This window comes from Cicer arietinum, chromosome 5 (assembly GCF_000331145.2).
Source record: "Cicer arietinum cultivar CDC Frontier isolate Library 1 chromosome 5, Cicar.CDCFrontier_v2.0, whole genome shotgun sequence".
Classification (NCBI taxonomy): Eukaryota; Viridiplantae; Streptophyta; class Magnoliopsida; order Fabales; family Fabaceae; genus Cicer; species Cicer arietinum.
The window spans coordinates 77,036,178-77,051,376 of record NC_021164.2 but is presented as its reverse complement, the minus strand read 5'-3'; the positions used below and the strand labels follow the sequence as shown (position 1 = coordinate 77,051,376).

At 29.9% G+C, this 15,199-nt stretch overlaps 1 protein-coding gene and 1 long non-coding RNA gene across 4 annotated transcripts; both read right to left on the bottom strand.

Moving 5' to 3' along the window:
* Positions 1 to 2,314: 2,314 nt before the first annotated feature.
* Positions 2,315 to 3,709, bottom strand: LOC140920617 (uncharacterized). The gene is made up of 2 exons (XR_012163347.1): positions 3,458 to 3,709; positions 2,315 to 3,371 (listed from the first exon to the last, which is right to left on the bottom strand). It is a non-coding gene; the product is annotated as an uncharacterized lncRNA (long non-coding RNA).
* A 6,405-nt stretch (positions 3,710 to 10,114) lies between these two features.
* CAMAPK5 (mitogen-activated protein kinase MAPK5) lies at positions 10,115 to 13,630 on the bottom strand. 3 transcript variants are annotated; one of them, XM_004500928.4, is made up of 3 exons: positions 13,502 to 13,630; positions 12,141 to 12,566; positions 10,115 to 11,177 (listed from the first exon to the last, which is right to left on the bottom strand). In XM_004500928.4, exons 2-3 carry the CDS (start codon positions 12,561 to 12,563, stop codon positions 10,482 to 10,484), a joined length of 1,119 nt encoding a protein of 372 aa, XP_004500985.1. In that variant the 5' UTR covers positions 12,564 to 12,566; positions 13,502 to 13,630; the 3' UTR covers positions 10,115 to 10,481. The 3 variants fall into 3 exon arrangements, with proteins under 3 accessions (XP_004500985.1, XP_004500984.1, XP_073225071.1); XM_004500927.4 differs by lacking the exon at positions 13,502 to 13,630 and adding an exon at positions 13,158 to 13,417; XM_073368970.1 differs by lacking the exon at positions 13,502 to 13,630 and adding an exon at positions 12,996 to 13,019.
* Positions 13,631 to 15,199: the final 1,569 nt, after the last annotated feature.

Below are 15,199 nucleotides of genomic sequence, written 5' to 3'. Positions count from 1 at the left end.
ATGAAGATATATTTTTGTGATATATATACAAATTTTTGTCATATTTTTTTGAAAAAATAAATTCTTATCACTAATTACTTATAATATTTCGTTTACTATTAAAATATATCTGAATTAAATATAAATAAAAATAATAATTAAAAAATTAATATATTTAAATTAAATTTTTAATACATTGATTTTTTAACTATTATTTTTATTCTTATTTTATTTTAGAATAATATTTATTTAATATGTATATTATTAACCACTTTAGAATATTTTATTTTAATTGTTAATGAAATACTTTAAAATAATTAATAACATGCATTTTAATTGATCAACAATTAATAAAATTATATTAAATAAATAATTAATAGTATATATTTGTGATTAATAAAATAACGTAATTGATCGAAGACAAAAATCTGTATTTGTGTTTAAACAAATTCCTCTAATGTTATTTTTATAAAAACATTTCTTGTTGTCGACATTGTGCAAAATGTGGGGGTAGGCTTGAATTGTGGGGGTATGCTTGTCCAAGACATTGTGCACACTACCTATGATTTGATCTCAACGTGCTAATCCTCCGAGGGTGGTACAGTGACATTATTCCATATTTAATAGCATCATTATTGTTGTGATTCAGTGATCCATTTGTAATAATATTTTATTTTAAAATAAATTATCCTTTATCGAAGAGTAATTAGATGAGATGATAAAATTCTCTTCTAACTTAATAAAATGTGAGAATGTACCCGTGTTAAATCTTTTGAGAGAGAGTTTTACTGTTTATTGTTCTCCTACCTAACTCGAGGAATAATATATAATTCATACCCAAAAAAAAAGAACATTCGTTATAATTTTCAATTCACATTTTACAATTATATTATTTAATTAATATTACATTCATCACTTTCAATGAAACATCTTTCACTAAGTCTTTATGATATTGACAATGCATTGATATTTAACAAGAATAATTCGATAAAAATAGTATTTTTTTTGTTGTTGTTGCTTATTTATACATTAATTTAAATATGTGTGAAATGATCAATTGACTCGTTTACTATGAGACAAAGAGAGTAATGAGGATGGGAGCTCAAAAAAAGCTTAAATTTGGTAGTTTGGGAGAATTGAAGGGATTGGGGTCAAATTGTAGGGATGTGGGGTTAAATTATCTTCTCATGGACAATATACTCCACATTCTTCGCTCATCAGTTCCACTATGAGCCTTTTATAGCGTAGTTGAATTGTTGGCCCAAAACCTTTAAATGATTGTTTTGTTGATAGACATAATAATAAACACTACTTGAAACTCACACACAACAACTGCGAAGCATTAGTGTCAAATTTAGAACATAATTTTTAATCTAATATATAAAAAATCTTTAATTGAACTAAACTTTTCGGACAAATGTCACTATTTTCTCTTTTGCTTTTGTCCATTGATAAAACAATACTTTGTTATTTTAGAGATCTCTAATTTGTATAGAATTTTTAAATAAGTCACTAAATTAATCTTAAATTGAACGATAGATAATTGGGCTAAAAAGTTTAATGTTAGCTCTATGAGCTTTTGCATAATTTTTAATTAAAGATCTCTAAATTTAAGGACCTTGCGATATACTATTTAAAAAGAAAAAATTAAAGACTATATTACAAATAACTAAGAAAATTAAAATCCAATTTTCTTTTATAAAATAGTGGATGAGGGGCCTATTTTATAATCAAACAAACCACAAACACAAGTACCAATTTTTTTTTTCATTATCCCACCTGAAGGTTCAATTAAGGTTAATATGGATGGTTCTTTTTTGTTAAACTAAGTAGAGCGGGTTCTGGAGGCCTTTTGAGAGACGACAATGAAACTTAGGTTCATGATTTTTCTAATTCTGGTGGTCGAGCATCCAATTGGCTTGGGATCTTGGCTATATGTCTATCATTTTGGAATCTGATTCAAATGCTACTTTGGATTTGATCATAGATGTTCATCATATTGATTTCCATCCTCATGCTATACTATATATTCTTTCAAACATTAGGAAGCTCTCTTCTCTTCCTTGATTAGTCTCTTTTAATCACATCTTGAGAGAAGCTAGTGAGTGTTCTCGTTGGTTGAAAAAGTTTGATGCTAGTAACATGAACCCCTTGAAGATGTTGACCTCCACAATTGGATCACATATTGTTTACATACGTTTCCGAGGATAATGGATTACATATTGTTTACTATTATTTTTAGTTCTTGCATTTCGTTTTCTTTAGTTCTTGCGTTAAATAAACACACATACACAATTTCAATTGTTTTAATATAAATTCTATAGTAGATATAATGTGAAACACAAAAAATGATAGGATATTTTTACACTAAGCAAACATACCATACGACGGAATAATAACAACGTACACAAGTAGAGATTACAGTCACCAAAATCTCCCTTTTTTTTTCTTTACCGAGAACAAGAATAAAATAAAATAAACCTAACCCCTAATGGTAATGGACAAAGTAGTGGTAGTGAGTAGTGACATAGTACCAACCACTAAGTCATTTTCATCGAGTAAGTATTGTCTTCCCTCTAAACACAGTACTAATATTATTCCCTACTCTTCCATTCATTCATCCCACCATGGAATAATAATTGACCCTTTTTCTTTAATTTAATTTTCTTATCATTCACCACTGAAAAATATCCGCAGAAGTCGTAATAGGTTGGCTATGTGAAACCATATTCATGATATTTTGTGCACTTGTTTCATAACAATCCCTCGTATAAGAAGATGACCCAGTATTGGTGCTTGTTGTGTTTGTGTTGATGAGTCCAATAATATTATTAAGTGATTGAAGCCTTTGACTAAGCTCATTCATTTGAGCTCTCAAAATTGAATTCTCTGTCTCAACATTCAAATAGTGTTGTGTTGTGATATTTATGCTCTTGACAATTTCATTGTTTTCTTTTCTCAGTTGAGAAACCTGGTTTGTCATTTCATCTACATGTTGCTGTTTTCGCATCCTTGATCTTTTTGCTGATTCTCGATTCGATTGTTTTCTCTTGTTTTTTCTTTCATCCATCAGATTTTGCAACAAAATGATTAAAAAAAAATCGAAATAATTAAAACACGGGACCTAGAAGCACAAACACTACCACAATAGTTAATTAATACTACTAATTAGTTACATGATAATAATAAATTGTGAATTAAAAGTGAAAATTATTGAGAAAACGTAGAACCAGTAGAGAAAAACAAGAGAGAAAGATTGAACTAAGTGAGTCCTGCGTCTGAAAGAAGAATTTATGATGAATCCAGAAAGAAGAAATTCACTGAGAATCGTAGACATGAATGTTAAAAACTTAACATGAAGATAATCGAATCAATCAGCAGCATCAAGATTCCTGCAAAGAAATTAATTAATATTTAGGGTTTAGGGTTAGTAAACAAAGGGGATTTTAGATAAAAATCGAAAATTAACCCAACTCACCGAAGATTGAAGATTATTGAATCGATGGAGGGAGGGAAAATAGTAAATCTAAGGTTGAAGATGAAGGGGAAAGAAAAGGGAGAAAGAAGAGGGGAAGTTGGATAGGTAATTTAGAGTTAATTTATAGAAGAGATTGACGGTGACAGACACAACAGAAAATTCGACAGTGAAAATGGTGGCAAAAGCAAAAACCATTAGAATCTCCTCCTAGGTTTGCGAATATGTTTAACTTTTTTTTTTTCTTCTTCTTATGAATGATTGTGATTTGAGGTGATGGGCTTATGGCCCGAGGAGAAACTAGCCTGAAACTACTCTGTCGGCATAATCAATTGGGCTTTTCACACTAGCACACTTTTGTTTAGAAAATTTTACCCCATAAACCCCATATTTATTTTTAATTATTAAATATTATATTAATTATTAATTGTTATGTATATTATTTATTTATTTTTTATTTATTTTTAATTAATAATTAATAATTAATAATTTTTTTATTATTATTCATATATGTATTTTTATTTGCAACAATGTTGTTAGATTTATGAATATTTTTCAAATATTTGTAATAGAGATGATCAGGGTGCTGACGTGGAATATTTTGCCCGAATGAATAGATGATGTTACAAACAATCCAAGCACAAGGTCCATGAGTACAGACGTATGATTGACGCATTGACATTTGCAGATGTCATATGGAGACTATAGAAGAATCATACTAATGTCATTCCCTTTGATGATATCATGTTATATATTTGTCACCTCCGACTATGCAGCACAATAGTGAAATATCTGACAGATAGGTGTTTGAGATAGTTTGGATATATCCAACATATTCTATCACCGCCACCTCTAGATCCTTCTAGATTATTTGATGTAGATGTGAAATGGTTTGGATATGTGACGCATGTCACCAAGATATTTCACAAGATCCGTTCAGCTACATATCCATCTGAGTGTCAAGATGGATATTTGGAGTGGTTCTATTAGGTGTCTCATTCACTGCTAGTGCGGCTAGATGGTGTACCCCATGTCCCACATTATAGTGTCCCGACCACCGGTGCAAATGCTTCTAGTTAACAATTGCCACCTAACCTACAGTAGATCGGTGATCTTATACAACAAGGGTTGAATGAACATGAAGCTAATTCGGATGATCAGTTGTATATTCACTTTTGTAAAGCTTTGTATTTATCACGTAGTCACACTAGTTAGTAGTAACACTTTATGTGTTATTGTTATGTAGTAACACTTCTATAAATATTTTATGCGTTATTGTTATGTCGTTTACTTTTATAAAACATTGTGTTTGTACTTTTATAAATACTTTATCTTTTATGTGTTATTGTCATTTCGTTTACTTTATATTGTTTGTGATGAAATATAAGGAAAATAAAATAAATAAATTACAAGATGAAATCGGACGACAATAAACTAAAATTAATTAATAACAAGTGATTTTGTAACAGTTTTAAAGCATTAAGCTTCATCTAATGACATTGCATATACGGGTTCTCTAGGTGAATTTTGGATAATATGTGGCAAACGACTTAATAAATATCCCCAGTGTTGTAGACACCCTGTATATGCTATTGTCCAAGAAGTTGCTTCACCGCTGCAATATTGCTTTCAACCTGGTGCAATGTCTGGCATCGGAAATCCATCTTTTATTGTTAACTGCAAAATAAGATCATTTGATTATTTCAAAAATTCCTTTGATTATTTAAAAAAAATTAAAACAAAAAATAATAAGAGAATTTTACTAGAACTCAGTGATTTCTATCAACAAAACCAATACAAAAAATACGATCATTTTTTGTCGATCCTGAATGTGAACCCCTTATAGGAAATAAAGTCATTGAAAATGTCTGACCAAACGTGACGAGAATAATATTATATATTGTTGCTATCATATAACGTATATCAGGTATGGACATCCATTTATCTATGGGTTGAAGACCTAAGTCGGATATCTTCAACGAATCTCTTACTTCTCTAATGCGTCTTGGGAAAAGTCTATCATATGGAGTTATATGAGAAGCAATCTCTTGGTCCAAACTATAGTGAACCAAAGACCAACATTCCTCACTGTGTCCAAACAATAATGCAATAGTGCAAAAAACCACAATTTCCATTCACTACCATATCAAATATGTCATTATTGTATGGCTGAATAACATCAAGAAGTTGTATCCATAACAAATGCTTTGAAGATTGAGATGATTGTTTCTTTGATTGAGAGATTTGTCTCTTCTTTGATGGCTGAGATGGTTGGGAACCATGATCTTCACGATATGTTGCATTAATATGCTCAAAGTAAAAAGGATCTCGATATACATCATATCCATCCAGCTTCTTACCCTTACTCTTCTTCACTCGTCCTTTAGTTTTGACTTTTCTAGGTGGTGGACACATTGAACTTGTAGTTGGAAAAACAAATTCATGCATTTTACTCTTCAACACTCGTTTTCATATAACATCAAGTGATCGAAAGCATTTCCATAAAGCATTCATCTTAGTAGACATATCCAATTCTAATCTATCTTCTGTGTCTTGGGTGAGTTCATATTCAATGCTAAATTTTATCCATTAAATATGCACAAAATCTAGATGAATTGGCTCACCCATCAATTTATATTGTGTCAATTCACAAGCACAAAGTAACATGTATGTTCTTCTGAGAGAGCACCCACATACACATTTGTTAGTACCCACCCACTCAACTTTCTCGTATTCTTCAGCAATCCGTCTTTGAGTTTCTCTTGATATAAATGTATTCAATCTCTGATAAAATAGATTTATGTGTTCATGCTCTTCATCATAGAAACTTTTCTGAAACAAGCCCCTGATTTTTTTATGTTGCAACCTTATCATATTTTTCATAGCCTCCCAACATTTACACATATCACTCATGTTGTGTTCCAACATTAACTTTAGTTTTCAGTGAGCTCACTCAATCCTATCATTACATATAAATTGTCACCATTGAGCAATTCAACAATATATGATAAAATTACAAAATCAAAGTTTTAGAGTCACATGACATACCTGTTAGTCGTTGTGTTCCTCAAGTGCATCACTCGGTTTGTCCATGCTTCAACAAACATTTCCTTATGAGGAGTCAAACAAGTTTTTTTCACATAGTCAACAAATATTTTATTATCGACAATTGATTGTTCAAACATATGCAAACGCATGATATACACTTTTTCATCACTGCAATACGTAATATTTTTTAACATATTCAATATTGACTTTTGTATATCCTTGAAGACACATTGCTTGCATTTTGCTCCAACATTTTTGTCAATATGAAATCGACAACGTAAATTAAAAGCATGTGGAAATACAATACCAATTGCATTCATTAATGCAATATCTCTGTCTGTCACAATTACTTAAGGAAATTTGTTTTGTGTAACAAACAGTTCTCTTAGCATTTCTAATGTCCAACAAAAATTTTATTCCCGCTCACATTCCAAATAAGCAAATTCAACTACAAATGTCATCTATGTTAATGTCATACCAACAATTTCAAGTAATGACATTCTGTATTTATTGGTTTTGTAGGTATTGTCCATAATCAACAAAATCGGAAACAAATTCAACAACTTCACTAAATCTGAACGCGCCCAAAAAATATCTCTCATAACATCTAAGTCTTCACGCTTTTTATTCCAACACACATATTTTGCATCTTCGATTAACTTGAATAAATGTTGCATCTCTGTTATATTACCTCTCACGTGCAATCGAATCATACTCTTATGTTTATATATTTGTGAGATCTTAGTAACATTGTTCTTATCTCGGCCTTGCAATGAGAGTAATATGTGTCTTTGTGCAACATTATATTTTGTTAAGTCGTGAACATGCTTTTTTTCTTCTTCATCTAAGCGTCCAACAAATGCATGCTCCTCCAAAGTATCAGGTAATTCATGGTTGTGAACTCCACAAATTACTTTAATTGTCCATCATGAACCATCTTTAAATGGTTTTGATCTAAGCTTGAAAGGACAATCACACTTTTTGTTGAACTTCGAGTTGAACTAGCAGCACACTTGTATTTTCCTCATTTGTCACAACCTAATATTAATTTATTTACCCTTCATTTATCTCATGTCTCTATATCTGATCTTTTGATGATAACAATAACTTTAATTTTTATGCTGATTTCTTTAACCCAATTCACAACAGTGTCCTTTGTATCAAATATCTAAAATAAAATATAAAATAAATTATAATTAATCACAATAATGTATTTTTATAATATTAATATTAATTATAATTATTCATATCTGATATGTGTCAAAAATGTTTGTAGTATCGACATATATTTTATCCAGTAATAGTAGCGGCTTGTCCATATTTGTTAATATTTAAATAAATTAATAAAATTCAAAAAAAAAAAATTAAGTGTGTACTGGAAAACATGTAAATGAAGTTTTTCAGAAACTTCTTTACTGGAAATATTGAAAAAAGTTTTCGGACACACACATAATTCCATTCTGTACCGAAAATCTTTTTTAAAGTTTTTCAAAAGTTACCGAAAAACTTGCACCTATCAGAATTTTTTTTTACGGCTCCGATAATGATGAAATGGTAAAAAAAAAAAATAGTAACTCTAGATTTTGTGAAATAGAAGAAAAAAAATCAAGAGTAATTTTAACATTTTCAAAAAATTATGGAAGTATAAGTCTAAAAACGGGTGTATAAGGTAAATTTTTCTTTTGTTTATGGAAGATGTTACGATTTTGTCTGTCTACCCCTTAATATACTATTAGAAAATAGAATTCGGTGATATATTTTACACTAATAAAAATTATAATCCAATAAAAATGAGCAAATGAGAATGGAAGAATATACGGCTTTATTTATATATATTTTTAAAATAAAAATAAAAACATTTTTTAAAGTATATTTTTAAAGTGTTTTAGTGGAGTGAAAAAATGAGCTAGTTTTTTACTCATTTTGTTTAGAGTTTTATCAAAATGGAGTTTTATTTTACTGGTGCAAGATTTTACTTTTTTTTTTATGAAAATGATACAAAATATTTCTTTTGGATGGATATCTTGAATATTACTTTTAGAGATCGTTTGTGTAAACCATTTATAAAAATATTGGGCGACGTTACTTTTAGAAGAAGTAAAATAAGATTAAACAAGATCATATATACTTTTACTTTTAGTCACACACAAAAATATAAGATTAATAAACAAACTCCTAATATCATCTATACTTCATATATAGGCTATTTACCAAAGAAATAATGATGCATCTCTCTTTTGGCCAAAAGAATAACCCACTCCCCTTTAGAATTTATACAAACAAAGAAATAAAGTAGTGTATTTTTTATCAACAAAAAAAATAGAGACATATTTTAATTTTATATATATATATATATACACGAGGAAATCATTCAAATTTTTCAAATGATTTTTTTTCTTATCTTATTTAGATTCAAACTTCTTTTCATTTATTATGTATGACAATATCATATGAGGCACATACTACATAATTAGTTTAATTTGATATTAGCTCAAATTTAAGGGTATGTTTGGTAAGGAAAAAAGTCAACATTATAGCGGAACATTTAAGCTAATAGTATAGTTGGTAATAATTTTTTTAACACTATCTTATAGTATTTTTTTATAACCTATTTGAAGTAGTATTTAAACTTATAGTTTATAATAATTTATTTATTTTTTTCATTTTTAACTTCATTATCCAAATTGGAAAAAAGTTTAAATATTAGTTACAAATATATTTTACATGTCATTTTATATTTTTTAGCTAGTTCAACCACTAATTTTATAAAACCCTTCAAATTAAATCAACTATCATTTATCAACTAGTATATCCAATATTAGTTATAAGTTCATCCGCCGTAAACTAGATTATCGGTTATCCCCTGTTTTTGTTAAACATAGTCTTAAAAAAGTATTATTTTGCTTATTTTCTCTAAGGAGTTTCACTAAATGCTTTTTAGCTTTCTCTCAACTCCCAACAACCGGTACATGAGGAACAACAAATAAATTCTACTCCCCCTATCCCAAAATATCTCAAAATAATCGGCGTAATTGACTATTTTACACATATTAAGAAATAAATAAATAAAAGAGAACAATAATTTTACGAAACTACCATATTATCTATTGGTTTGTTTTAATTGTCATAAATGCAAAATAAAAAATAATAATTTGCAAGGGATGCACACAATATTAATTAGAAGATATAATTAGAAGAAAGTAATTAAAATTAAAGTCACAATTATTTTGAGACATTTTTTATATATGCGACAATTATTTGGGATTTGAGGGAATAGTGTCAAAGATGAGAGGAATGTGAATCAGTGAGAGACTCGTGAAAGGTTGTTTACAAGGCAACAAAGAGTAGCCTTATAGTAGTCTTAGCTTTCAGTCGCTGGTGATATAAAAGAGCAAAATGGTCAATTAAAGAAGTGAAAAATTTCAGACCCACAAATCAAGTACCATTTGTAAGCATATTTACGAAAAGCAGGTGGGTTCAGAGAGAAAGAGGGCGTGCAAACACAGATGCAGAGAGAAAATCTACCAATCAATATGCATGTTTTGTGAGCCACCACATCATGCACAGGTGAATGATGCACAAATTCTATGATCAGCTTAGAGAAAATAAAGATGTTTGAACTTCAAATGGCAATACATTACTGATAAACATTAGACTTAATTTACAGAATGGTTTATGAAAGACACATTATATACAACTCAGACGAGGCAATTTGAGAGTTCAAGACAATATCAATGTCTCAACAAGGCTGTTAAAAACTACTATCACGCATCATCAGCAAAACAGCGTTTCATGGTTTTTGCGAGATGACCATATTTTAGCTGCTTTCTCTGTTCTCAACAAAGAGGAAACAGAATATATATCGAGCTCACTTATGAAAGAGCAGAGCCCTCCTAGTTATTTAAAGCAAGCTATTATATTAGACACTGTTGGGACCAACAAAAGGGAACATAAAAAAATAACCCTGAAGAAAATAATATCAAGAGCATATCTCTGCATTTTCCATAGCAGAATCAGGATGGTAATGAAGCATTTCGTTCCACATCAACTCCCTTATCATCTCTTCCCCTAGATCCTCATCAATGTCAAGATCAATTGGAATAATGGCTGGAGGGTCACAGTTAGAATCATAGAGAGAGGCCATGAAAGGGTGTTGAAGCGCTTCCGTGACACTAATCCTCTTCGTGGGATCAAAAACAAGCATCTTTGCCAGTAGATCAATTGCCAATGGATGTGCATTGGGGTAAAGTCTGGAAAAGGGGGTTCCAGGTGAATATGGAAGTGATTTGATGTACCTCTTTGCCTTTGGATTATCAATAAATTGAATATCCTCCTCCCTTTGACTACCAAGGATATTGATAATAAGTTTTAATTGGTTGAGACACTCTGAGCCAGGGAAAATAGGTTTTCGTCCAAGAAGCTCTGCGAAGATGCATCCCACTGACCATACATCAATAGATGTCCCATAGTTGTCACAGCAAAGTAGGAGTTCTGGTGCTCTATACCACCGAGTGACAACATACTCCGTCATGAACTGATTCTTGCTGCAGTTAGTGCGTGCTAACCCAAAATCACATATTTTTAGGTCACAATTCGCATTGATTAGAAGATTCCCAGGTTTCAAGTCACGATGAAGGATATTAGCTGAATGAAGATATTTCAATCCCCGAAGCAACTGCAACCAAGAACTTTCTATTAGTAAATCCAATAATCATTTAAGCAACACAAATGTTATTTTATTTTTTTGCAGAGGCAAAAGCATAATATATTAATAAAAAACAGAAGCCATGGCACAAGTGATGCTAGATAAACAGATCACACAATACAAACCATAAAATTTGACTGTACCAATGTTCTTCTAAAAACACACAGCACCAACTTCTTATTCTTAAATAATGACCCAAAGTGCTGCGGCCAAATACACCACCTCCTAACAATATGAACATTGAAAATGACCACAACCCCAAGCAAACTTAATTACAATATGCATAACCCGTGCACCAATCAAAAAAGATCAGTAACATGCCCTAAACCCACCACTGCAGCATAAAAAAAACAGCTCAGTTATTATCATAAATGAAAACCACAAATCCTTATCCTCCAAACCCCGCGTGCACCACATAGAATCATGCCTCAAGGAATGTGACAGAATTAAATATGGACCTCCATCAACTACCCAGTAAAGTACCAGTCCAAGACAACCAAGAGGGTTCTAACACCACTATGACACAGAATAGTCAAAACCTCTTTTTTCACATTCAGCTAATTCCATGAAGATAACTTTACCCCTTCCACCACCCTTTCCAGCTCCCAACCCTGATTTTGAATTATAATTTTATTTATTGCCTTCCACAACGCCCAAATACACATGTTTGATGTAAAAAGGCGTGTTTTCATGGCAAAGTGCAATATGCAATATGCAACAAAAATACAATTAATCATATTAGATCTTGCCATATAGACAAGGATTTAGACAAAGGCCTTCTGCAAGATTGTCACAAACTATAGTGTTAACTCCAGAATAATAAACATGCATTGCATACACAGATAACAATACTATGTACACCAAATGTTCATGACAGGAAAAATGACATATTTGAAGTCAAGAATACTTGGTTACCCTAACAATAACTCATACCTGAAAGAGGAAATATTGGCAGTGATCATTAGACAAAGATTGGGAAGACTTAATAATCTGATGCAAATCTGTGTCCATGAGTTCATAAACCAGATAAACATCCTTGAAACTATTCCTATGAACGGGCATCATGATGTCTTTCAAGGCAATTACATTCTCATGGTGAAGGTGTCGAAGAAGTTTTAGTTCGCGCAAAGTTCTAAGTGCATCAATACGATTCTCAAAAGCATTTTGTATCTTCTTGATTGCAACTTTCTCATTGGTTTCCCTATTGACAGAAGAACACACAATTCCATAAGCTCCTCGACCAATTGGTTTGATCGGCACATATTTGGTGTCAATCTCAAACAGGGTTTGCCACATGGAATAATAATGCTTTCCTTCGTTTCTAATCCCATTTGGTGGTTCAACCGGAGTCGCCATTCCCTGCAAATCAACAACAACAAAATAATCAGTGGAGAGTGAAAAGAATCAGTGTGGTTACTATCATCATTATTACATTAAATGTCATGTCATATACTACCACCCCCCTAAGAGCACAATAACATCAATTAATCACTCAATTAATTCAATTAATAGAATACAATTCAATGAGACTAGAAACCTTTATTAACCTAGAGAGCAACCATACATATGCAGTTGAGACAGGGTAAAAAAATTGAAGTAAGTTTAGAAGCTTAGGGTTTGAATGGAATAATTGAAATTCAATTAAAAATAGAAAGATTAAGAGAAAATAGGGATTGTTACAACAAACACGTAGGGATAAGATTTAGAGATTTGAAAATAAAAATAAAAATAAAAATAAAAGATTAGAAAAGTAAGTAGTATAGGATATTAGTCCAAGAGAGTAAGAACCTAGCTAGATCCAAATCGAAATTAGAATGAAATTAATTGATAATTGGGAAAGCGGGTAGAGATCTGTTATGCTATGTAGCAAATAGAAGAAAGTAAGGATTAAAATAATAAAGGAAAGAAAAGAGAGTGAAATTTGGGAATGTAGAAGTGGAAAAAGAAAACCTTATCGTTGAAGGAATGATTAAATTATTGAGGTAAGCTCAAGGTGAATGAATAATGGTGGTGATGAGTGAAGCTAAGTAAAGGATTAAAGAGGTCGTTGTTGAATTGTTGGGCATGATGATGTTTGATCTGTTTGGGGGGTATGCATATGCATAGGTTTTGTCAGCGATGATTCTTTAGGTCGTCCTGACCAAAAAGACCATGAAAGAAGGAACGAAGGGGAGGATATTTGGATTTTCTTTCTCAAATCGATTGGATATTAGTATTAATATTAATTCATTAATAATTATTACTATTACTATTATCTTGGACACACAACACAACAAACAAAGTCGCATACTCACCCGCGTTTTCCTCCAATAGCCTCTCTCTCTTCAACGATATTTCCTTTTTTTTCCTTTCCTTTTCTCTTTCTAACTTTCATCATGCTTTTTTCTGATACGATACTCCTTCTTGTCTACACACAATTTTCATTATTTAATGTTTAATTTAATGCCATACTATTTTTTAAAGATATTTAATGCCATATTTTAATGCAATAATAATAAATATGAATTGTTCGTTCAACTACTTGATTTTGATCAAATCTTTTTTTTATTTTTGGATAATATACGATGTATTTATTAGATTCTATATTTCATATTCGGATCTCATGTAATTATTCAAATCTTAAAATGTAATTACACACAAATCAAATCAAATCAAATCATCTAAACTAGCCTATTAAAAGAAAATCTAAACTATTGAATATTTACCCGGCTAATACAACGTAGCGTAGATGCAAAGAAATACACGTAATGACCGCATTAAGTTTTTTTAATGCATCAAACAATCTTAATGAATAAATGAGGCGCCATAATCTATTTTATTTTTTAATAATATCCTCTGAAATAGGAAAATAATATTAGTAATAAATCTGTTCTTAAAGTCTCTTACTTTTAAGATATACCTCTAATTTAATAAAAGAAATATGCTTTTACAAAACAAAACCCTCACTGATTCAAATTGATTATATCAAATACAAATTTAATTTCACTAAAATAAATTACGAACAAAATCTTCAAATTATTAATATAAAAAGACGAAATATTTATAGATAATAATGTAACAAAATTAAAATAATTAAAATATTTATTTTTTAAATCTACAAAGTTTGAGGATCTAAGTCATTAATTGAATAAGTAATTGATGAAATTTGATTTATCAATTTGAATTAAATGAACAGCACAATAAGAAAAAAAATAAAAAAAACATCCACCAAGACGAAATATGAAACGACTAAATCACATCAACTAAAAAAAAATATTCACGAAAGAAAACTAAAAGAAACATTTGTTATGATGTTATATTGTGGTTATTTAGCTAAATCATTATTAAAAAAAAAAACTAAAAATAATTAAATGAAGAATAATTTTGAAATAACCACACACTGTATAATAAATTTAAGGTTAAATTTATATTTTTATTTTCTTAGTGTTTTTAAAATCACAAACTTTTTTATCCTTTAATTTTTTATATGTAAAAGATTTAAAGCCTCTAACTGTTTGAATCTTTAGTGAACTACTCAATCTACACAATTTTATCATTTCATTCTTCCCACCATGATTTATCCACTTGCAAAAAAATATATTATGATATCTTATATCATTATGAATTATAATATTTATTACTCTTTTTTTAATTATATCAGTTAATTACATTATTCTCAATTCACTTTATTTTTCATTAGTGAGTATATTAATATTTAATAAAAATACTATTTCTCTTTTATTTATATAATTTTTTTAATATATATGAAATATTCAAATAGATCATTTATTGTATGTCGAATTAAGTAACATATATGAAATTATGAATAATACGAGGAACTAAAATAATATTTAGACTTTTTATATAAATAATACAATAAAATAATTGTTTAATCGCTTTTACTTTTATTTCAGAGAATAGTTTTAATTTAGTCATTTAAACTACTTACCACAAATTACTTTAGTGCACAAGTGAAATAGACAATGTATAAGAGACAAGTTTTATCTGACATT

Excerpts from the sequence above, each read along its gene's own strand:
- CAMAPK5 (XM_004500928.4), bottom strand. The coding sequence starts at position 12,563 with ATGGCGACTCCGGTTGAACCACCAAATGGGATTAGAAACGAAGGAAAG. Across the intron at positions 11,178-12,140 it reads GCCAATATTTCCTCTTTCAG|TTGCTTCGGGGATTGAAATA; the intron begins GTATGAGTTATT and ends TCTTGGTTGCAG.